The 26,427-nt window shown below is 37.8% G+C and overlaps 1 protein-coding gene across 2 annotated transcripts in view; it reads right to left on the bottom strand.

Annotated features, from left to right (window-relative positions):
* Positions 1-26,427, bottom strand: part of mylka (myosin, light chain kinase a) — a 133,093-nt gene that overhangs the window by 93,504 nt on the left and 13,162 nt on the right. For both annotated transcript variants that reach the window (XM_079822474.1, XM_079822475.1), the window contains one exon: positions 13,598-13,754. In XM_079822474.1, the coding sequence (XP_079678600.1) occupies positions 13,598-13,753 (156 nt within the window). In that variant the 5' untranslated portion in view covers position 13,754. The remainder of the gene's footprint in view (positions 1-13,597; positions 13,755-26,427) is intronic.

The following is a 26,427-nucleotide window of genomic DNA, read 5'->3' as shown; positions in this document are numbered from 1 at the left end:
TAACCCCCTGGTGCTGTATGGATTACTTTTATGATGGATGGATGCGCTTTTTGGGGTTTCAAAATCGAAGTTACTTTTTAATCCCATTATAAAGCTTGGCTATTTTAATGTAACTCTTGGCTATTTTAATGTAAGATTGTGTTTGGCTGAAAGAAGAAAGTTATATTCAAGTAGGATGGCATTTTTGGGTGAACTAACCCTTTAAAATAGTGTCTATGTAGCCAGCTGAAATGAAAGACAACAGATGTACTAGGACTGCTGGAAGTGGAACTAAAAAGGATGACTTGAGAGAGAGAAAGAAAAGATAGAGGAAAAGCAGAGTTTATGGAAGTGTAAGTTTATCACATCTGTTTTCAATAAGCTCCTGTTCTGTACAATTTTCAGCAAGTCAGTGTCTCACTGCCTCTCACGCAGAGAGAGATATTCTATTGCTCATACAGGTTAGTGATAAACCAATAACTTTATCAGGATAGGCGTGCTGTTTTAAACAAATCACATACACGATTAATGCATGCAGAATTATCAGCCTGGTCTCATCGTTAAAACGTAGGTTTTAATACATAACTTTCAAAGACACAAAAACTTACGTTTTGGTACGTCTGGATAGGTGCTGAAAAGTAAAATATTGATGTATTGGGGACATTTAAACGTAGCATTATTACGTTTTTAAAGCTAAAAAACAAAATATTTACGAATCTGCAAAAGATATTGTGTATAATTTCTCTTTTACCATTTTACAGATAAATGTAAGATCCCCTAACATACCCATTTATACAGAATATTAAAATGATAAAAAGTAATGGACAGAAATGTGTAGGACAATGTCTATTTTAGTAACAATATAGCATTAAAACTATATTTTGAGCCACTAGTACTACACCACCCCTAAACCTACCCATAACCATTTCTTTAAACTATGTAGTTATAAATAAAAGCATAACGGACAGACAAGTGTAATCACAATAATTTATTTATTTATTGAAAATGCTCTACCAAAAGTAGTCTCAATGTGTTGCTGTCCCATTTCTCTCTGGCTGTATAGTTTTGTGTGAGATACAGAGCAGAATTTAAGTTATTAATTCATGAAATGAATTGAATGTTGATCTGGCTTCTTTCCGTGAAGGCGCACATTTCCCATTTCAAATGTACATCGACTTATGCTGCGTTCCAGGCAGTTTTTTGAGCCCCTAAATTACAACTTCAAACCAAGACTCACGACTTTGTAGCGTTCCAGGTAAAGTCACGCCAGACTGCCTGAGCCCAAGGAATTGTGGTAGCTAGATGTTAACAAAGCGTGGCGGATCGTACAGGGCTTATACTCATTTACAATCATTTCTATCGCCAAAGGTGCTTACTCCTTGCTTATTTGAGGGAAACGGAGGAGAAAAAAACAATGCATACAGCAAGAGAAGCTGTTATACCTTTTATTTTACGTTATTTGTATATTTGCTTCATAAACACCGCATCCGTAGGGGCTGCCAATGTTGTTTTGCTGGCTATGTGACGTCAGAGCTCGTAAGAGTACATCGATCTAGTACGAGTTCACGGATGGGAAGTCACAGGTTTGACTGCTGTTGCAGTGCACTTTCACGGGTAGAAGGTTGGAAAAACACGGTTTGCCTGGAACGTGGCATAAAACACAACATGCCACAATCTGTGAGGAAGCAGGCGAGAGCCAATAAGCATTCGATACAACTGTCGTAACGCTTCTTGAGTGCGTGATTTAAAAAAAAAATGTAATTCATAAGTCATGCGCAGGATTTGACGTTGGTCGCTGCTTAGAATGGAGATGAAGGTCGCTGGATAAAGAGCAAAATTTGGATCTGTTCTTCATAAACACGTGGATTCTAAAGATTTGGATTACAGAAAAAAATTTAATTTATGTCTTTTGTGAATTTATGGTGTGTTTTATGATTGTATTGTCAGTCGCTGCATAGGAGAAATATTACAGGAAGTAAACGAGTAAAAAAACATGTAATTGATATGACAATTAAATTAGGGCTGTCAAAAGATTAATCGCGATTAAATCGCATCCAAAATAAAAGTTAGTGTTTACATAATATATGTGTGTGTACTCTGTTAATTATTATTTATATATAAATACACACACAAGCATGTATATATTTAAGAAAAAATATATTTTTATATATATATTATAGATTATATAAATGTATATACATGCAAATATTTCTTAAATACATACATGAATGTGTGTGTATTTTTATATAAATACTAATTGACAGAGTACACACACATATATTATGTAAACACAAACTTTTATTTTGGATGCGATTAATCGCGATTAATCTTTTGACAGCCCTAAATTAAATACAATAGAATCAAAACATTAATGCCACGAAATTCATGCATGCAAACTGCTACACATTCACACGTATACGTAAATATTTTACGTTTTTAGTGCAGCTATAAACATGTGAAACCCAAACCATATCTAAAGAAAAGAATATAATAGACAGTTGTGTGCTCTTTTGACTTGGGTCAGCACATTAACAACTAACGTAACAAAATCAACAAAACCAAACCTGTTTCTTTATAATAGATGCCACTCCCAAAGACTTCCAGCATAATGACAATGACAAACGGAAATTGTTTGTCTTAAGACGTTGCTTCTATACAAGAGAGGTGGAAAAACTGCAGACACTTCAATCTTTCAAAACTAAAATAAGGCCTTGACTCTAACTCATGATATACGGATGCTCTTTCCAGCCATTAGAAATGACATATGTGCTTCTGCGTCCCTGTGAGAGAGGTGTCTGACAGTTTTATTGTGGATTCTCTTTCCTAATTCCTGCTGAACTGGATCGTGCTGAAGCGTTTTAGAGCATGTCTTCCTTTACACTCAAATAGTTGTATTGCAGATTATAATTGTCTTTGTCCCTGTCCCTGTCTGTGTCTGTGTGTGGTCAGTGATCTGAAAAAAGCACTTGCCAAAAGCACATGCTACAATTACATTTTATCTTGATTACTGTTGTATAATCGATTTCAGATAAACCCACTATTGTAAAATACACACATCGTGGTTGATCACTTGGCATGTCACTCGGACAGCCATTTCTTGTCTAATTGGGTGGTTCTTCAACAGAATAAACTGTAGTCTAAAAGCAGTAACTGCAGTGTGACTCTGAGAGACTAGGTCACTGTGTTAGATCATAGCATAACATGTTCTCTGACACTCTTGTCTCATGAGAACCAGAGAAAATTCTCTGCACATAGTGCCCCTCAACCTTTACACTCCACAATAAATCTAGCAAACAGAGGTACATGCATGCTGTTTAAATCTATTTTATTATACGTTGAGGTTTACCCAGTAAATAGACCTACTACTTGAACCGAGAGTTCCTAAAGTACATTCCAAAGAGATGTAAAACAAAGTGCATATGAATTGTCCAAACCTCCTTTTCAAATATGAATCACTGTCCTTGTGTTTAATTGTATTGAATGTGCATTTGTACTGTACTTCAAATATTTAAAGTTTGCACTTACAGGTATATCATTTTATAAAATATATTAATAAAATAAAAGGCCACTTACATACTTAAATGGAGTACACTTTCATGTCTGACTTTCATGACAACTTTTAAAAAGTGCATTTTGTAAGTTTTACATTTTAAATCATTATGTTTTAATAATTTTGTCATGCTTACTTATTTTAATTTGTTGACTAACAAAGCACATGTAGAGTACTTGAATATAACTTAAACTGTGGTGTGTTATTTGATGTTACATGTAAAGTTAATATATTTAATATATATTAAAGTTAATATACATTTATACATGTACTAAATTGCAACTTAATAATTACAAATGTGTAATTACAAATATATTTCAAAAAAATTCAATATAAGTGTCAATAGAAATTACATGAAATTGTATTTTAGTTACAATAAATGCATGTCAGTACATCTGGAAGAACATTTTAAATCATATTTCAAAGACAATACAAGTAATCCTGAATTTTAGCTTTTTAAAAATGAGCTTTTACACAAATAGTTTTGATTGGACATAAGGGGGTTTGGTAAAAAAAAATACAAAAAAAAAAACCCTTTTCGTTAAATACTGCAGTGAAACCTCCACCATGCCTAACAGTTGATGCTTGACTTCACCTCTCAGTGCCCTGAAAGAAAACAGCAGTTCAACAGGAAACTAGGAGTCACAAGACAAAGGTATGTTAATCCCTGTTTGCGCTGTTTCTGCTGTCTCACAGAACGACTGGAACAGACCACAACATACTGAAAACTCACAACTTCAGGATCAGTCAACCTTTTAATATGAAAAATATTTCCATTTTTGCAAAGAAAATCAAAAGGATGTGATGTTAATGTGCACTTCTGAGAGCCTCTATTATGTTCTATGACACATGAACTGAAGAGCTACTAGGTACTGTAATGTCAATGTGTCATGCAAAGAAAAGGGATTAATTCAAACTGTCTCACATATTCAGTATATAGTATTTAGGCCCAATCACATTTCTACCACTTAACTCTTTCCCCGCCAGCGTTTTAAAAAAAAGTTGCCAGCCACCGCCAGGGTTTTTGATAATTTTCACAAATATTTAATGGCCCATAGAATATTTTGTTTTATGTATATCTGAGCATGCAATATATCAAAAGAAAGAGCAAACCCTCTTCTTTTAGAAGTTTTATTCTAGCTTCATGCATTCCTTTTTTATCAACACTTAAATATGGGTAAGTTTCATTTAAAAAAAAAAAAAAGCAACATTTTGAACAAAAAGCTGAGAAAATCACATTTTGTCAAAGACTACATCCAGATCAGATTCAGAACGTTGACCAATCACAGATGGAGTAGATCGAGACCATCAACACCCCTAATGCTTGCACAGTCCTAAGCCCTATTCGGACGGGATTAGTTTAACATGGGGAGGTGGGGGTAAAGTCATTTTACCTCAGGACGTCTGTAATGTTAATGGCCAATTCGCACGGGATAAGACATCTCAGTTAAACTAGCAGAAGTGGGAAGGGTAACTCGCTTTACGCACCACAGTAACCTCCTTGTCGTATGATGTTGCTTCCTGTTATCACGAGCAAACACGCCAACAAGAAAAACGCGAAACTGAAGCAGGGAGGAAACGCTGTGTTTAATCTCGGAATATTAAAAAAATCTTAAATAACATTTTTATATTATATGAATATAAAAAAAATATTCTAATGTAAGTGTTGTGCCTCTAATAAGTGCTTTCAATCTTCTTTTTGGTTTAAATGGTATGCGGGAAATACTGGAGGTTTGCCACAGAGTTATCCCACCACCTTCAACGCAACCGAGTGCTGTTTGAAGCGCCTCCATGCTTGCAAAACGCGCCAAAAACTACTTTTAAACAGTAAATGATGGAATTTTACCGTACATTTTTACAGCGGGTCTATTCGAACAGGATTAGTATTACCCGAGGTCATTTTTCCGGACCTTTTTACAGAAGGTAAAAGTCTCCGTAATCTTTACTGACATTGTATGTAATGATTACTGAGATGGCACATTCGGACGGGACTAAAATCACAGAGAACCTCTGGTAATAATTACTTTACCCCCACCTTCCCATGTTAAACTAATCCCGTCCGAATAGGGCTCTAGAGCTTGTCCTGGGTCGACATTTCATTCAGTAACATTAGGTTTTGATTTATAAGATGTTTAATGTTGATGACCATGTTATTTTACATATGCTTCTGCTTACATACGATCACTTGTTTTTTTTGTGTCTTCCTCGCTTGTGTTTTTATCAGGAGATTCAGTTCTCATTCAGAAGATGCGGAATAGCGCCCCCTAGCATCTAACAGTGAAAACCCAGAAACCCACAAAATGTTCGTGTTTCGCAGGGAAGCGTTTTCTCACAAATAACGGAAAAATCCAATGTTTGGCGGGGAAAGAGTTAAGGTCTTTGCACACGGAGTCAGAAATTTTTTGTATGCGTTTTTCTTATTCGTCATCCGGTGGCTCTGAATTGTCAAAACCCCTCTCAAAATGCTTGCTACGGGTGAGAGAAACAGAAAATCAAACCCGATCCAAATTTTTTTATGACGGACAAAAGTTTCGGAGGCAGTGTGTAAACGTGATTGACACAACATGAGGTCGTATTTATTTTTTAACGCGCAAACATTTTGGAAGAAAACTCATTTAACCTTAAAAGACATTCGACACATTCCCCTTCGTTTTGTGCCTTCACATGAAGGGGGTGGAGGTGTCTCGATTCTCTTTTGACTGGAGTGGTAGGGGTAAGGGGAAGGGCCAGACAGCCTTTCAAACGAAGATTTTTTCGGGACCACACTTAGAAAAAAAGGGGTATGAGGAAAGTTGCTGCATACACAGACTACCGTGCTGCTAGAATGCGTGTAGTGATGTTGCCACTCGTGATCGATCACTTGTGTGTTGCCTGGCTACCAGTTTTTACATAGCTTGCTAAACACGCTATTTGAGTTATGTGAACACAAATTAATAATACAGTTAAAATAAATATCTGGTCATCCTTCATAACGCAGTCGCTATTTACGACATGTATCGTCTGTAAACTCTTGCGTTACCAAGGCAACAACTGACTCGCTTGTATTACAGGTGCTCTGTGACACCAATCAAAGAAAGGGGATATGATGACATGTAATGGTGTAGAAGTGGTGTCCCCTTTCTTAGGGGAATATTTTCACCCCATGCCTATGCCACTCTGTTTCAAGGGGCAAGGAGAAGGGGTATAAAATAGAATTGGGATTTGGCCTTAGTTGCAAATATATTTTATAATCAGTGTAAACTTTAATTACCTCATCTATCAACATGATAATTGTGAATTGCAGAGCTTGTGCAAACATATCCATATCTCTATGATCAGATGCTTTCTTAACTGCTGCTTTCTCAAAGCTGTTATTTTTGTTGTGGATTTACTTTTTAATTGAGAGGACAGGGCGCCGCATATATTTGCATATTCTTCTAAACGTTGCTCTCAGCAGTGTGAACGGTGTCGGGATGTTCCTTAACAGTATATCGATGCAAAGGTATTTCCAACTTCTTTTTACTTCTAACCAGAGAATTAAAAATAAATTTGTATATCGGGGCCTTGAATCACATTCAGTCTCGAGTACGTTATTTATGAGCACGAGCAATAAGTTGCTGATGTTAGTTCACTTAACGGCCACCTGCGTCGCTAATAACAAGTGTTTCTGAATTCTACATATAGCACCTTTAAAATTACTTGTAAGTAAGAGTTACTTGTAAATAACTCAATATTAATAAACAATCAGAAATCAAAAAAATATATAAAATGATAAACAAATGTATGACATTGTTGTGAACTTCTGTTGTTTCTTGAAGTATAGAGACCAGGAGACGTCGGGATCAAAACAGAAGTGATTCTTTTAATGAGAACTCTCTGTGCTGCAGGTCGTCCGAAAACAGTCTGATTTAACAGTATACCTGATAGGTTATATACATTCCAAAGGGGGAGGGATTTACATTGAGGTTGAACAAAGCATGTTAATTAAATATACAGGTTTTGGGAAAACCTGCCCAGACAGAGTATCACCTACTCCTAATCAGCATAACTATTCAAACGCATAGATGCTAATCCAATCACTCAGGCAGTATTGCTCTAAACTTGTCATGGTAAATAGTCAGGAAAGTGCATAAACACAAAAGACTTAATGTCTCAACCACTTACACGGCCTGACGTCCTCAAGTTTACTTCAAAATGTAATGTTTTCAGTTATATTCTATTACATTGGAACCTAGATATAACAATGTATAAATTTGTAACCCCACAACATGAACCTTTTAAGATTCTGCTAGTTTAAATGCAAAGTTTACTTCAGTCAGCAGCTGAAAGTCCAGTGCATGAAAAGACATGTTTAAATAAAGCTGGATCCTGTGTGTTGTTTTCAGGTATTGTTCTCAGCCTAGGAATGTCAGCTTAGAGAAAAAACAGACACTGTCTCTGTTCAGAATGTAAAAATGGAAATGAATTCAACTAGTGCTAATACATAAAGATAGATGAGATTCTGTCAGACTTTCCACTGACAGCCATAGCAAATTCACTCCAATCCAGCAGCTGTACCTGTGCTCAGGGCTTTCCTGTGTCTGCTAGAACACTTTACGCTTGAGGAGAAATTCTGAGTTATACTTGCATAAAACATTTGTGCCATATGGAAGCACTGCAGGTAGCACAGAGTTTCAAGACTCAGGACTGTGTGACCTGAAATGGAATGTCTGTTATTCTGCCAATAAATTACACAAAATTACAAAGACAATTCAACATTTAGATATTCTGGGAAAAATGGGTGCTTGCTTAGATATTCTGAGAGTTTTAATGCTGTCACACAAAACCAGCTTCAAATAACTAGCGGATATGAAAGTGGTGTCGCTTCACATTGCCTGCAACTGTGACAAAAAGTTGAGTATGAACACACTGCAAAAACTACAGCTAATGGCCAGTTAGCACATATACTATATTGCCAAAAGTATTGGGACACTCCTCCAAATCACTGAATTCAGGTGTTCCAATCACAGATGTATAACATCAAGCAAATAGGCATGCAGACGCTTCTACAAACATTTGTGAAAGAATGGGTCGCTCTCAGGAGCTCAGTGAATTCAAGCGTGGTACCGTGATAGATTTCCACCTATAAGTCCAATTCATGAAATTTCCTCACTGCTAAATATTCCACGGTCAACTGTTAGTGGTATTATAACAAGTGGAAGCAATTGGGAACAACAGCAAGTCAGCCCAAAGTGGTAGGCCACGTAAAATCACAGAGCGGGGTCAGCGCATGCCGAGGCGCACAGTGCGCAGAAGTCGCAAACTTTCTGTAGTCAATAGCTACAGACCTCCAAACTTTGTGTGGCCTTCAGATTAGCTCAAGAACAGTGTGTAGAGAGCGTGTGTATATGGGTTTCCATGGCCGAGTAGCTACATCCAAGCCTTACATCACCAAGTGCAATGCAAAGCGTCAGATGTGCTGTAAAGCACGCCGCCACTGGACTCTAGAGCAGTGGAGGTCATTCGTTACTACGACGTCAAGTCAGAAACATAACATGGATGTAGCCTAAACAAACTAAAATTATTATATTCAGAACAATAAACCCAATAACTGCATTTAAATCCAACTGCTGAAAATGACTGAAGTAGCTACAGCATCTAAAATAACTTCAAAATCATTCATTATTATTCACTGCAGATGTATTGTCCTCTCACCAATCTCTATAAAGATATAATATATAAAAAATATATATACACCGTTATTACATGATATCTATCATGGATTCCACAATGTTTCAAATCGACTTGCCCCTTGCAATGTCACAACTTTGGCAACTCATGTATCATCTAGAATTCGGAGTGTACAACTCCAGCTGAAGAACACACTGCCCTTGTCACTTTTGTTTTTAACTAATGCAATGATGTAAAACACACTGACTTGTATGAACTGTTGAAAACGTATAACAGCACACTTCAGGGCTTTTCACACTGCGCTTAACCCTGGATCATTGTCGTTCTACAAGCTGCTTTTAACCTCGGGTAGAGAAATATTTCACACTAGTAATTTAGAATTTTTGAAACCCTGGAGCATTTTGCCATGTTAACCCCACATAACCCTGCTGAAAAATCCAGCATAAACCAGCATGAATTCCCTGTTGGTTCAGGCTGGTTTATGCTGGTTAGAGCTGATATAGTGCTTGTCTAGCCGTTGGACCAGTCATACTGTTCAAGTTAAATTTACCAGATGTAGCTGGTCCACCAGCCCTCCCATTTCCCATGCTGGTGACCAGCAAACAAGAAATCAACATCCCATACTGGTCTCAGCATGCAAAGCATACTTTATGCTGGTGACCAGTGATGCTATATTTTTCAGCAGGGTGCGCTGCCAAACTTGTTCAAAGTGAAAAATTAGAACGTAATGGCTAGATGATAAACATGTCACCAAATCACATGTCTTGTGTTTTTTGGTATTTTTTTTCCACTAAAAGGCTGGGTTGAAACTGTTTGGTAAGAAAGCTGGGTTTGACCCAATTTGGGTTGATAATCATTCAAAATAAGTAACCCAACAGTGCTGGACTGGGAGTGGGGATGTAAATGAGAGCATGCATGTCACACAATTTAAAGGTGCAGCGTGTAAGGATGACAACAACTGGTTGAAATGGATACTGCAGTCGAAATTCAAAATATTGTTTGCCCTGCCCCCTCCTCCTCAGACTCGACGCTCACGCGGGTTGCCAGTTTAAGGACACGCAACAGGAACGACCATAATTTACAATGGAAGGCAAATAAACTTACACTAAATTGATTTAATTTATCCGAGTTGATTTATCCGTGTTTTAACCCCTGGAGGTCGAAGATCACGCCAGCGCGACGGCCTTGATTTTTTTCTTATCAGTGCCAAAGAGACTCAAATAACAAATTTTTTATCATTGCAAGTGTTATACATCATTATAATCTGTTAAAGCTACACTGTGTAACTTTTTTAGTCTATTCTTAGCAAAAAACTCTTAGTTCTTTCAAAAATATATGTGCTCATTAATGTATATTTACTTCTTTCAAGTAATAAAGTATTCTCGTAAGTTTATAATATGCCATTGAAAATACATAAGGTAATGGGATGTAACGGTGGTCGCCATGTTGCCCCTCCATCTTGAAAGTACATTAGCCAAAGAGGGACATACCCGTAAATTCAAGCTTCGCCTTTCGCGTTTTAACCGGTTTTAACACTCGATGGCACTGTACAAAATTCCTTGCCTCGCGCATGTGCGCGTCAACTTGTTCAGACTTGTCTGGTGCATGCGCAGAGAGTTTTCATCTCAGCAGTGTCCAGTAACAGAGTTATACGGAGTTTTCCTGGCTTGTTTATTCCTCAAAAGTCTGTTTTTCCTTGTGTGGTATTTCTGTGCGTTAATAACTCCGTAAGTAATAATAGTTATTGTCATTGTAGATGTGTTTCAGAGTGTGTCATCGCGTAATTCAGTTGATGCCACCTCAGAAGTATTTTTGTGTCAACTTACAATAGCGTAATGCTCACCTATTTGTATAATAATTCAGTTATTTTGTTATCAACAATGTTTATTCATTTATAGAAAATATTTGCCTGTAATGTATGTTGATGGAAATATGTATCAGGTCTGATCGGCATATTAACAATTGTTATAACAATTGTCCGCTCTTTTTAATGCAGCTGTATTTAGCGCCTATATATGGTACAATAAGCTCTGGTTTACGGTTACATTATACAAATGTAACTTATAAGTTTAGTTATACAGTTCTTAACTGTGTATCTTCTGTCATGTCATTATCATGTATATTTACCATCCTTATTTGTTCTCTCACAGAAACCACATTTATGTACATATCCACGCAAACCTGTTTATGCCTTGCAATTGGATGACTGAATAAACATTACTATCATCAAAGTTCACTCTGGATTAGCTGCAGTTCTTTCTAGCCGAATAATTAGGCCAGTTGAGTTCCAACCATCCCACTGCTCACAGAATATCCCACAGGCACCGTGTCGAATGTGGACGAGGTCGAACTGGAAGCCATGTTAATCTTGGACTAAATCGGCCACCGTAGGAGTTGAAACGAAATCGGAATTGAGAGGAACAGAAACTAAAATTCACTGGATGGTCATTTACCTTTTCAACACTAGATGGGGGAAAATATCACACAGTGTAGCTTTAAGTTTCTACTTTTATTTGTGTATACTCACAATAAAAACAAAATGTTGTGCTTTTTGCTAAATAAAGAAAACAAACATGATGCGTGATCTGCAGCCTCTCTCTCAATGACGTTCATTCAGATAGTCTTCAGAAAATGAACTGTAACTTAGTGAATACTTGTCACACAAATATGAGACATATGTCTAAAGAAACGTTGAAATGTCAGGCTTTAAATAATGTAAATCAAATCGAAAACAAATATTCTGTGTTTATGTAATCTGTTTGAAAAGAGAGAGAGATGTCAGCTGTTCGCGAGCCCCTTGCAATAGGGTTCGGGTTGAATAACTAGCTCTTCCAATGTTTCATCGTCAGACTGATGCTGGGATTGATATGGTAAAATCAACGCCATCATTACGGTCTTTACTGTGTGCACAATCGCTGAGCTTTAGGAAGCCTCCATATGGAGCTGAAGTAGTTATGGTAATAGTAGACCAATCACAAAAGACTGGGCAATCTGGCCAATCAGAGAACAGTAGCATTGTTTTTCTGAGAAACAAATATGTGAACTCAGCATGTTGCCTAAATACATTTTATGGTATTTCTATGCTTAAAAAAGTCAAAAACTTACATACAGCATCTTTAAAGCTCAAACGGTTTTCTGTGAACAGTTTCCACTTTGCCTATCTGTGTTGGTGCACAGGATGGAATATGACAGGAATATTTGTGGAAAATAAAATAAAACTAATCAAAGCAGAAAGGAGAGAGAACTTTTTTGAAACTGCTTGTCAGTTAAAAAAATTATAATAATTTTTAGTGAGATTTAAGATTCAGAGTGCAAGATTTATTGGCTGTAGATGGACTATTTTGGGACTTAAACAACAATTACTTCATTCAACAATTTATTTTTGTCCATTCCTGAGTGTTCTTTCTTATCAATATACGTTTTTACTTTTTGATATTACTGCTGTCTTTTTTACTGTAGTTATTCTGCATGCATTATTTAAATTTCCATCCCATTTTGTGTTCATTGTAACCCAGAAGTACAGAATTTGTTTAAACAATAGCTGAGGTAAGATAAACAGCCCAGCGTGCTGGGTCATACATTTAAAATAACCCAGCTGACTAACCCATGCTGGGTTTCTAAAAATGACCCAAATTGGGTTGTTTTTAACCTAGCATTTTTATGGAGTGTGCAATCATTTTAGCCTTTTGAGGGGGTAAAATGTCAAATTATGACAGAAACACTTCAATTGGAGTGAAGAAGAGGATGTTTTATTCTTACCTTTATAGACCAAAAAGTCTATAAACCCAGGGTTTAGAATGACCCAGGGTCAACTTATTCAAGTCTGAAATGCCCTCTCACTGCATGATTCGAGACATAATTCACGTCTGTAGCACACAAAGTGCTGTAATTCTCTCAGAGTCTCTTAAAATGTCCTTTTTTCTGGCCTCAGACAGCACACACACAGCTTTAACAGACACATATATTATTGGAGTATTTGCCTGCTGTGTCATTTTGAGACTGCAAGGAAGTGTCCCAATGAACTGTCCTCAACACACTCTCAGAACATAATAAAACACAGATGTTTGCCTGATAAGAATCTTCAAAAGAAAAACTCATGATATAATCTTACATAACATTTTATATCTCCTTGCTATCAGCTTAGGACAAGGGAGGAAGGCTTGACATTTCAAAAGAAGGATGACATATTTCAGTAAATTCTTAGAAAAACAGGGACATTCATTCACAACTGCCAGCTGCCTATACATGCTGCAGACAGCAAGGCAGCACACTAGGTTTTGGAATAGAGCTAGTTTCTAAAATAGATTATTGTTGGGAGTCTTAAATGAAATTAATTGGCAGACACTGTGTCTGCTTCATTACACTACTGAGGACCAGTTGAGGGTCGGGATCAGGATGGTTATGAAGAATCTCTCTTACCTTCCCTTCAAGACGTGCGGTACCACCTTGGCAGATGCGGGTATTACGTGGCGGGAGGGTAAAAACTGGGGGCTCTTTGCTGGGGGAAGCTCGTCCCAGAGTCATAGTCGTCTTGGAGACATGAGATGCTGTAACAAATTGAACGTCACCCATCATTCTGCAAACACAAGAACAACAGAAGAGCTTTGAGTTCCATGTCAAGTTCATTTAGGTTTTTACAATTTTGGCTGATGCAATAGCTTTGAGCTGAAAAAAAAAGTGTACAAAAACCAACAACAAAAAAAAAAATTATCTAAAAGGTTTTTGAACAGGCACAAAATTGCAATATCTTTTCATTGAAAAGACCATGAATGCATGTAATAATATGAATAATATTTTTTACAACATTTAAACATATACAGTATGAACTCACCGGCCACTTTTTTGGTATAACTGTTCAACTGCTTGTTAACGCAAATATCTAATCAGCCAATCACATGGCAGCAACTCAATGCATGTAAGCATGTAGATATTGTCAAGGCGATCTGCCAAGGTTCAAGCTGAGCATCAGAATGGGGGAAAAAGGTGATTTAAGCGACTTTGAATGTGGAATGGTTGTTGGTGCCAGACGGGCTGGTCCGAGTATTTCAGAAACTGCTCATCTACTGGGATTTTCACACACAACCATCTCTTGGGTTCATAGAGAATGGTCCGAAAAAGAGAAACTATCCAGTGTCCAGCAGTTCTGTGGGAGAAAATGCCTTGTTGATGCCAAAGGGAGAGGAGAATGGCCAGACTGGTTCAAGCTGATAGAAAGGCAACATACCTAAAATATCCACTCGTTACAACTGAGGTCTGCAGAAAACGAACATGCAAACTGAGGCTACCATTCACACCGGCTCACCAAAATCGGACAATAGAAGAATGTAAAATCGTTTTCTGGTCTCGATTTCTGCTGCGACATTCAGATGATAGGGTCAGAATTTTGCAAAACAACATGAACGTATGGATCCATCCTGCCTTGTATCAACGGTTCAGGCTGGTGATGGTGTAATAGTGTGGGGGATATTTTCTTTGCACACCTTATTCAAAAACTGAGCATCGTTTAAATGCTAACGTTAAATTGCTAACCAGGTCCATCACCACATCTTCTGACGGCATGCCATGTCACAAAGCTCTGGTTTCTTGAACATGACAGTGAGTTTACAATACTCATTTGGCCTCCACAGTCACCAGATCCCAATCCAACAGATCACCTTTGGAATGTGGTGGAACGGGAGATTTGTATCGTGGATGTGCAGCCGACCAATCTGCAGAAACTGCGTGATGCTATCATGTCAAAATGGACCAAAATCTCTGAAGAATGTTTTCTAACACCTTATTGAATCCATGCCATGAAGAATTAAGGCACTTCTGAAGGGGTCCAACCAGGTACATGCAAGGTGTACCTAATAAAGTGGATAAAATGAGTGTATATAATCATTTTCAATAGATTTTTGAGCACGTCTTTAAAAAAAAAAAAAAAAAAAGGATTATGCCCCCTTGAATGAGTTTCAGGATTTTCATATGACCTATACTAAATTCTTTATGTTCACACACAGAATTTAGAGTCCATATATGTCCATGTTTGCGATCAGGCCTCTAGAGTGATGTGTGCTCCATAATGCACTAAAAGGGGATATATGGGTTTTTATTAGTGCATGTTTTTGTAATCGCACACAACCGTCTCTATTAAACAAAAAAATATATATATAAAGTGATGCATTGATAGGTTTAACCAATGGTAGAAGTGTTTAAGAAAACCATTTGAAAACTTTCATAAAATAATATTACCAAGCACAAATTCCAGTAGTCAAGTTTAAACATGAACTTCACTTCATTATCCTTCTAGTTGATTTTATACTTTAAATGCTGTTCATAAATCTTCACAAGTGAGAATGTATGCTGATTTATGAGCATAGAGCGAAACGATCTTTTCACATGGTATCCTAAATTCAGTGGACAGGCAGTACCATGACACATGTACTTACATATTTGACACATACACACACACAAATACAGGCCAAACAGCAAGTGAAAACACAGCCATGTCCTCTAGGTCCTCGAGTTGATCGCCTGCCTGTCTGAAAACATTAGCCTGACTGTCACAGTAAGTGGTCAGCAGAGGCTATGCACTCCTGACTTGCACAGATTAAGTTTTTACACTTGATTACTTGGTGGAATCAATGTGGCCACAATGAGTGACTAGCATCCAAGTTCTGAAGACTCCTTTTATACCAACCAAAACAAACTGAACTCTGATGACAAACACCAAAAGCTCTAGTAGGAAAGCACCCTGAGTCAGTCACTATGCATTAGTTATTATTTCATCTGGATCTGCCAAGAGGATGCTTTATAACTCCAATTAAAGCGTTTCAATGTGACAGAGTGCAGCATGCATGCAAGGCATGCAACCTCACCAGATAGGTAAATACAGCTGAATGTTTGATGGGCTTCTCTTTTTCCCTTTCTGTCCAGACTTTTTACCACTATGCTTGTCTGCAGACTCCAGACGTGCTTTAACATGGTTGTTAAATAACGGGGTTTATTTTGTACCACTCTCACATACAGACCAGCAGTGTTATACTGAACTCTTGATACGGTCAGCACCTTCAGCTACTGTACTTCAAGCTTTTTCGTGACATGAGGGTAACGTTACACCCCTAATAGTTATTAGGGGTTTAACGATACCCTCATGTCACGATTCGATACATACAGTACACCCAGACATATTGTAAAAGGTTTTTTACTGTTTATTAAAATGCTAAATTTGGTCTTACATTGGGCGTGGAAATGAATAGGCTTGGACTTGGTACTGGTAACACAATGCACAGGACAATGATGACACCAGAATAAAAATATTCATGATTCTTAAGCTGAAAATACATAATTATTTTAGACAAATATGCTTGCACTATTTTTTAATTATATTTAAAATAATGTAGGCCACTTTTTACTGTTAACATAAGACATTTGGCATAAGGACCCACAAAAATTCCCCCATTGCAATATTATATATTATACATATTCAACATTATATAATAGTTTAATGTAGTACTGACACTAAAACTCTGTAAACTTGAATTTTTCCTCACATAGTAATTTTCATTTTGGGTGAGCTATTCACAATACATATTGAATCTAAATCCGAATCTGGTCCTGGAGGGCCAGGAAGGACTCATTGACTTCAAATGAGAAAATTGGTTGTGTAAAAGTCAGTATCAGTTTAAGAGTGACTATCTAATACAGGAGGGCCTGCTCCTGGAGGGCCAATTTCCTGCCGAGTATAGTTCCAACCCTAATCAAACGCACCTGAACAAGCTAGTCAAGGTTTTCAAGGTCTAGAACATTGCAGGTAAGCAAGTTTGATCATGGTTTGGAGCAGGACAGAAATAGGAGGTATTAGATCACTCTTAAACTGATATACAATGACTTTTACACAACCAATTTTCTCATTTGATGTCATGAGTAATGTGTAATTCCTGTCCCAGAAGCAACCTAACCAGAAGAACCAAACCACTTGTCCTGTAGGCTCACGGCAATGCAGGAGTCTATCCCAGCATCTCTGGCCGTAAGCAGGGAAACATTAAATTCTTTCTGGCAGCTCTAAAAGAAATTAGCAATAAAAGAAGAAGAAAAAAAAGAAGAAGAAAAAAGAAGAAGAAGAAAAAAAAAAACAACCTTAAATTAAGGAATGGTTCCATACAACCTCCACATGTCTAGGTGTCCTATAGGGTGCACAGCTGGTTCAATAAACAAGAAGTGAGTTACAACAAACTACCCAAACACTCTCTGCACTAACAAGACAGAGGCTGAATCCGAAATCACCCCCTAAACCCTTAATCACTATTCCCTACTTTAGTCCACAAACACAGCTCACTTGAAGGAGTGAAAGAAAACAAGTGAGCAAATTCGGGCAGCCGCTGTGTGTACATCAGCAATACACTTGTTATTGCAGTGCAATGTGGGATAGAATGAGTGAACTCAATAACATCCACTATGGTTTCAGATACCCGTACAAATGGCTGTCCCCTCAAACAGTGCCCTATTTAAGGGTATAGGGGGCAATTTCAGATTCAGCCAGAGACTTGTGAGGACCAATGGTGGCATGTAACCAAGAAACAAAAACCACACGTCAGCCAAACTGAGAGCTTTAAATATTAATTTAAAAAAAGTATTGCATGCTCTAGCCTGCTTAGCTTTTAGCCATCAGCCTTGGGCTATAGGACGATATGGCTGCCCTGTGTCTTGGCTGCCTAATAAAGCAAGTAAAATCAGGGGTATTGCATCTTGATAGGCTCAAAACAAAGCCGGAAAAAAGAAGGACGGAAAAGGCAGCTCTACGGAAATCAAGCTACGCTTTTAACTGTAATTGCACAGGTACAAGATTGTGTAAAAAACAAGATAAATCAGAAAAAAGAAACTTAAAAAGGGATAGTTCACCCCAAAATGAAAATTCTTTAATTACTCACCCTCATGTAATTCCAAACCTGTAAAATATCAGTTGAGTTGTGGTAAGCAGAAGCTCAAGCATGTTCACTTGACGTGCAAGAACCAATGAGGTTCATTCTTGTGTTACGCTGCAAGAACCAATGGGGTTCATACTAGTGTTGTACGCAGCACGCTTGAGCTTCAACAAGATCCTATGAGGTTCATTCTCGTGTTACGCAGCAGTTTGAGCTTCAGCAAGAACCAATGAGGTTCATTCTCGTGTTACACAACACATTTGAGCTTCGGCAAGAACCAATGATGTTCATTATCGTGTGTAACACAACATGTTTAAACTTCTGCAAGAACCTATTAGGTTAATTCTCATGTTACACTGCAATAACCAATGAAGTTCATTCTCGTGTTACAAAGCACATTTGAGCTTTGGCAAGAACCAATGAGGTTCATTCTTGTGTTACACTGCAATAACCAATGAAGTTCATTCTCGTGTTACAAAGCACATTTGAGCTTCGGCAAGAACCAATGAGGTTCATTCTCGTGTTACACAGCACATTTGAAATTCTGCAAGAACAAATGAGGTTCATTCTCGTATGTAACACAGCGCATTTGAGCTTTGGCAAGAACCAATGAGGTTAATTCTCATGTTATGCATAACATTTGAGCTTCAACAAGAACCTATGAGGTTCATTCTCCTAAATCCTAAAGTCAATCTTCAGCGTATATAGTGACAGAGTCTCTTCAGAAAATTTAGACTAAATCGCTCAATGCATATGGATTAGTTTTACAATCTCTTTATTAACTTTTTGAAGTGTCAGTGTCAGTTGGGTAGCTGTCTATGGAGGGACAGAAAGCTCTCAAATTTAATAAAAAATATCTTCATTAGTGTTCTGAAGATGAATGAAAGTCTTACATGTTTGGAACGACTTGAGGGTGAGTAATTGATGACAGAATTTTCATTTTTGAAATGAAAATGAAAATGGGTATTGGATAATGGATATTACTTCAAAATCAGGACCGCCATTCACTACCATTATAAAGCTTGGAAGAACGATATTTTTAATATAACTCTGCATGTGTTCATCTGAAAGAACATACTCATATACACCTAGGATGGCTTGAGGATGAGTAAATCATGGGATATATATATATTTTTTTGTTGGGTGAACCATCCCCTCCGTCCTTCAGTGCATGATGCGTGGTTTTTCTCTGTAAAATTCATAAAGTCAACAAATGTACGATGCTTAGTGTTCTAAATTCTGTCCAAATGAGATGTTTAATTGCCTTTTATTAGGGGCCAAGCACCGAAGGTGCGAAGGCACCTATTGAAACCGTTCCCGTTCTTATTATTATTATTAGGGGCCAAGCACCGAAGGTGCGAAGGCACCTATTGAAACCGTTCCCGTTCCTATTATTATTATTATTCATCTTCTTCTTCTTCTTCTTCCGCCACGAAGTCTATGGCAGCCCATAGAACCGTATGGTAAAAAGTTATGAAATTTGGCACACTAATAGAGGACAGTCTGAAATGTCACCATAGCAAATTTTGAGTCTCTAACTCAATCCCTCTAGCGCCACCATCAGTCCAAAATTAGACTCATGTTTATGCTAATAACTTTTGAACCATAAGGGCTAGAAACAAAATTCTTTTTTCCTCTGATTCCTTGGCTCAAGACAATTCGATTGCACCATATGACGTCATTTTCCGTCATAATAATTTTCCCGCCATTTTTAATTAACCGAAAAACCTACTTTTGCGAACTCGTCCTAGACGGTTCATCCGATTTGCACGAAAATTGAACCAGATCATCTTCAGACCATGCTGACAAAAAATCTTGCAAATCAAGTTGATTCGTCAAATCATTTGCGATAAACGCGCAAACAAATTTTACGTAGCGGTTGCAAAAGCACTCTTAAGGCAATATCTCCGCAACGCTTTATCGTATTCAAACCAAACTTGGTACATGTCATCACAAGCATGACTTGAGGCAACATGCAGTGTTTCGGCGCAGCGCCACCTACTGGTCCGGAGATACAAAAAATGGCTGTTTTTGCTTATAACTTTTGAACCGTTTGTCCAAAAATCATAAAAGTGGTCTCGTTAGATTCAGGACGGCATGCCGAGTCATCTGATATTAAATTTTACCATATCGGCCATTTTGGCTGTCGGCCATTTTGAATTATGTGCTAAAATGCTATATTTTACAAATGCATTAGTGTATTGTTACTAAACTCGGTATGTGACTTCCACTCCATGCCCTGAAGGTACTCAAAAAGTTTTGGGGCAGTGCCACCTTGTGGTCAAAAGTTATAACAAAGTTGACAAAAATGCTAATAACTTTTGATTTAATTAGCTTAGTATAATGAAACTGGTCATAATACATTCATTGGCTCATGCCGATTCAATTGCATCCTATGACGTCATTTTCGGTCATGATAATTTCCCCGCCATATTTAATTTTCCAAAAAACCTACTTTTGCGAACTCGTCCTAGACGGTTTGTCCGATTTGCACGAAAATTGAACCAGATCATCTTCAGACCATGCTGACAAAAAATCTTGCAAATCAAGTTGATTCGTCAAATCATTTTTGATAAACGTGCACACAAATTTTACGTAGCGGTTGCAAAAACACTCATAAGGCTATATCTCCACAATGCTTTATCGTGTTCAATCCAAACTTGGTACTTGTCATCACAAGCATGACTTGAGGCAACATGCAGTGTTTCGCAGCGCCACCTACTGGTCCGGAGATACAAAAAATGGCTATTTTTGCTTATAACTTTTGAACCGTTTGTCCAAAAATAATAAAAGTTGTCTCGTTAGATTCAGGACGGTATTCAGAGTTGTCTGATTTTCAATTTTACCATATCGGCCATTTTGGCTCTCGGCTATTTTGAATTATGTGTTAAAATACTATATTTTACAAACGCATTAGTCTATCGTTACGAAACTTGGTATGGGTCTTCCGCACCATGCTTTGAAGGTACTCAAAAAGTTTTGGGGCAGTGCCACCTTGTGGTCAGAGGTTATAACTAAATTTACAAACATGCTAATAACTTTTGATTAAATTAGCCTAGTTTAATGAAACTGGTCATAATACATTTATTGGCTCATGCCGAGAACATAGATACTAATTTTGCCATATTTGGTCAAACATCCTGTCCTCAATGTTCTTATTTGATCAAAACCTACTTTTTCAAACTCATCCTAGACCGTTTATCCAATTTCCACCAAAATCGAATCGTATCATCTTCAGACTATGTCAACAAAAAGTTAGGGATTTTGCATCAATAGATGAAACCGTTTTTGTAAACCGCAGTGACGAAGTTGAGCCATGATGCCAAAATGACTCTTGAGGCTGTATCTCTGCAATGCTTTGACATATTGGCATCAAACTTTGCATGTGTCATTGTTCCCTTATTCTGACTACACCACATCAATTTCGTAACTGTGCCACCTATTGGTCAACAGTGATAAACCATTAACTTATATTATCAGTGACTCTATATATGATATTTCAGCCATTTTGCCTAATCTTCTTAAACTGTATAATTGTTAATTGTTGCAGTTGGTCTGACACTCTCAGACTACAATGCATTTTTCAGCCTTTTGCCTAAAATCATCTTAAAACGTGATTAATTGCTCATTGCTGCAGTTGATCTGACACTGCCAGCCATTTTGGCATGTCTTGTCTTCTTCTTTGCGCTTGGCCCCGGTATTGCTGCTTGCAGCTATATTTAGGGGCCAAGCACCGAAGGTGCGAAGGCACCTATTGAAACCGTTCCCGTTCTTATTATTATTATTCATCTTCTTCTTCTTCTTCTTCTTCTTCTTCTTCTTCTTCCGCCACGAAGTCTATGGCAGCCCATAGAACCGTATGGTAAAAAGTTGTGAAATTTGGCACACTAATAGAGGACAGTCTGACATGTCACCGTAGCAAATTTGGAGTCTCAAACTCAATCCCTCTAGCGCCACCATCAGTCCAAAATTTGACTCATGTTTATGCTAATAACTTTTGAACCATAAGGGCTAGAAACAAAATTCTTATTTCCTCTGATTCCTTGGCTCAACACGATTCGATTGCAACCTATGACGTCATTTTCCGCCATGGTAATTTTCCCGCCATTTTTAATTAACCGAAAAACCTACTTTTACGAACTCGTCCTAGACGGTTCATCCGATTTGCACGAAAATTTAACCAGATCATCTTCAGACCATGCTGACAAAAAATCTTGCAAATCAAGTTGATTCGTCAAATCATTTGCGATAAACGCGCAAACAAATTTTACGTAGCGGTTGCAAAAACACTCTTAAGGCAATATCTCCGCAACGCTTTATCGTATTCAAACCAAACTTGGTACATGTCATCACAAGCATGACTTGAGGCAACATACAGCGTTTCGGCGCAGCGCCACCTACTGGTCCGGAGATACGAAAAATTGCAATTTTTGCTTATAACTTCTGAACTGTTTGTCCAAAAATCATAAAAGTGGTCTCGTTACATTCAGGACGGCATGCCGAGTCGTCTGATATTCAATTTTACCATATCGGCCATTTTGGCTGTCGGCCATTTTGAATTTTGTCAAAAAATGCTATATTTTACAAATGCATTAGTATATTGTTACTAAACTCGGTATGTGACTTCCTTGCTATGCCCTGAAGGTACTCAAAAAGTTTTAGGGCAGTGCCACCTTGTGGTCAAAAGATATAACAAACTTGACAAAAATGCTAATAACTTTTGATTAAATTAGCCTAGTATATTGAAACTGGTCATAATAGAGTCATTGGCTCATGCCGATTCAATTGCAACCTATGATGTCATTTTCGGTCATGATAATTTCCCCGCCATTTTTAATTTTCCAAAAAACCTACTTTTACGAACTCGTCCTAGACGGTTTGTCCGATTTGCACGAAAATTGAACCAGATCATCTTCAGACCATGCTGACAAAAAATCTTGCAAATCAAATTGATTTGTCAAATCGTTTTCGATAAACGCGCACACAAATGTTGCGTAGCGGTTGCAAAAACACTCATAAGCCTATATCTCCACAACGCTTTATCGTATTCAAACCAATCTTGGTATATGTCATCAAAAGCATGACTTGAAGCAACATGCAGCGTTTCGGCGCAGCGCCACCTACTGGTCCGGAGATACAAAAAATGGCTATTTTTGCGTATAACTTTTGAACTGTTTGTCCAAAAATCATGTCTTCCGCACCATGCTTTGAAGGTACTCAAAACGTTTTGGGGCAGTGCCACCTTGTGGTCAGAGGTTATAACAAAATTTACAAACATGCTAATAACTTTTGATTAAATTAGCCTAGTTTAATGAAACTGGTCATAATACAGTCATTGGCTCATGCCGAGAACAGAGATACTAATTTTTCCATATTTGGTCAAACATCCTGTCCTCAATGTTCTTATTTGATCAAAACCTACTTTTTCAAACTCATCCTAGACCGTTTGTCCAATTTCCACCAAAATCGAATCGTATCATCTTCAGACTGTGTCAACAAAAAGTTATGGATTTTGCATCAATAGATGAAACCGTTTTTGTAAACCGCAGTGACGAAGTTGAGCCATTATGCCAAAATTACTCTTGAGGCTGTATCTCTGCAATGCTTATACATATTGGCATCAAACTTTGCATGTGTCATTGTTCCCTTATTCTGACCACACCACATACATTTCGTAACTGGTCAAAGTATTGGTCAAAAGTGATAAACCATTAACTTACATTATCAGTGACTCAATATATGATATTTCAGCCATTTTGCCTAATCTTGTTAAACTGTATAATTGTTAATTGTTGCAGTTGGTCTGACACTCTCAGACTACAATGCATTTTCAGCCTTTTGCTTAAAATCATCTTAAAACGTGATTAATTGCTCATTGCTCCAGTTGATCTGACACTGCCAGCCATTTTGGCATGTCTTGTCTTCTTCTTTGCGCTTGGCCCCGGTATTGCTGCTTGCAGCTATATTTTACATTTATGATTGTATTTAGCTGTTGTTCATGGCCTATCTGGCATATGGCATATCTCCCATCAATTCATCACCCACTGCATACTAGCTGGTATAGCTTACCAGTGACCACAAAAGACAATGCTATCATGGATGGTGCATCTACAAATTGGGAATTTTTCATCATGCAAACAACACTAGTAAATTATAGCACCATATATGGTGAGGTGTATTTGTATGTGACTGTAAACATGCCATTCTTTAGAAATACTGGTGTATTATCAGCACAGCTGCAGTCAGGCGTATGTTTTTGTTTCTGGGTGTCTGTTAAAGCACTGATAACACGAATGGAGCCTAAATTTTATCGGTTTACCACTACACAGTACATATTCCAGTGACTCTCAATGAGTGTGTGTGGAGCAGATGCTGTTTGAAATGGCTCCCAGTCAATAATGACCTGATTCAACAAACACACATCAATGATATTATCTGCAGTCTGTGAGGCAAGAACTTTCAGTACGGCATAGTGTTTTAACAAAATTTCATGATTGAGGGTGAAAAATTTGAATAACATAGTAACTGCTATGTTGTCTACTGATGATATACTGAATTCATTCTTCACCTGGTTACACGTGTTTAAAATGCACTGTAGTTACATGCACAGAAATCTCAAACATTTTAAATGCAGCAGACAAGAAAAATGTAGTTCACACTTTTAAATGCCTTCCAAAACCAGTTAGGCACTGGGAAACCATATAGCATACTGTAGTATATTTTAGAGATACTGAGGTGTGCATACGATGGACACTTTACTCTACCATGAAGCCACGGACGAGGCAGTAAAGCAGCGCTCACGTGATAATGACAGCAAGTAGTACGTCCAGTTTACATTCATACTACACACACACACTCATCCTATATACAACCCCAAATCAGAAAAAGTTGGGACAGTATGGAAAACGCAAAAAAAAAAAAAACGAAGTGATTTCTAAATTTACTTTGACTTGTATTTCATTGTAGACAATATGAACACAAAAAATGTCATGTTTTGTCTGGTCAACTTCATGTCATTTGTAAATATGCATCCTTTCCTGTCATTCAGACCTCCAACACATTTAAAAAAAAGTTGGGACAGTAAAGCATTTACCACTTTGTAATGTTGCCATTCCTTTTCACAACACTTAAAATACGTTTAGGGACTGAAGACACTAAGTGATGAAGTGTTTCAGGTGTAATTTTGTCCCATTCTTTCCTGCAAACAAGTCTTAAGGTGGGCAACAGTACGGGGTCTTCGTTGTCGCATTTTGCACTTCAAAATGCGCCACACATTCTCTATTGGAGACAGGTCGGGACTGCAGGCAGGCCAGTCAAGTACCCGTACCCTCTTCCTCCGCAGCCAGGACTTTGTAATGTGTGCAGAATGTGGTTTTGCATTATCTTGTTGAAATATGCCTGGACGTCCCTGGAAAAGATGTCTTCTTGAAGGCAGCATATTATGCTCCAAAATCTCTATATACTTTTCAGCATTAATGGTGCCTTCACAGAAGTGCAAGTTACCTTTGCCAAGGGCACTGACACAACCCCATATCCCATATTTTGGACTTGTTGCTGGTAACAGTCTGGATGATCATTTTCTTCTTTGGTCCGGAGCACACGGCGTCCATTCCTCCCAAAAAATACCTAAAATACTGATTCATCTGACCACAGTACACGTTTCCACTGTGTGATGGTCCATCCCAGATGCCTCCGAGCCCAGAGAAGTCGACGGCGCTTCTGGACACTGTTAACATAGGGCTTCCTTTTGGCACAGTACAGTTTTAACTGGCATTTGTGGATGTAACTACGTATTGTGGTACTTGCCAAAGGTTTGCCAAAGTAGTCCTGAGCCCATGTGGTGATATCGCTTATAGATGAATGACGATTCTTGATGCAGTGCCGCCTGAGGGATCAGAGATCACGGTTGTTCAGCTTAGGCTTGCGCCCTTGTCCTTTACGCACTGAAATTCCTCCAGATTCCTTGAATCTTTTAATTATGTTATGCACTGTTGAATGTGAAATATCCAAATCTCTTCCTATCTTTCTTTGAGGAACATTGTTTTTAAACATTTCAATAATTTTCTCACGTATTTGTTGACAAACTGGCGATCCTCGGCCCATCTTTGCTCCTAAAGGATTAGACCTTTCTTGGATGCTGCTTTTGTACCAAATCATAATTACAATCACCTGTTGACATCACCTGTTTCAAATCACATCATTATTTAACCATTTTACCTCATTACTAGCCCTAAATTGCTCCTGTCCCAACTTTTTTTGAAATGTGTTGCAGGTCTGAATGACAGGAAAGGATGCATATTTACAAATGACATGAAGTTGACCAGAAAAACATGAAATATTTTGTGT

This window comes from Gobio gobio, assembly GCF_949357685.1.
Source record: "Gobio gobio genome assembly, chromosome: 7".
NCBI classification, from domain to species: Eukaryota; Metazoa; Chordata; class Actinopteri; order Cypriniformes; family Gobionidae; genus Gobio; species Gobio gobio.
This window is presented reverse-complemented; position numbering and strand designations above follow the sequence as displayed.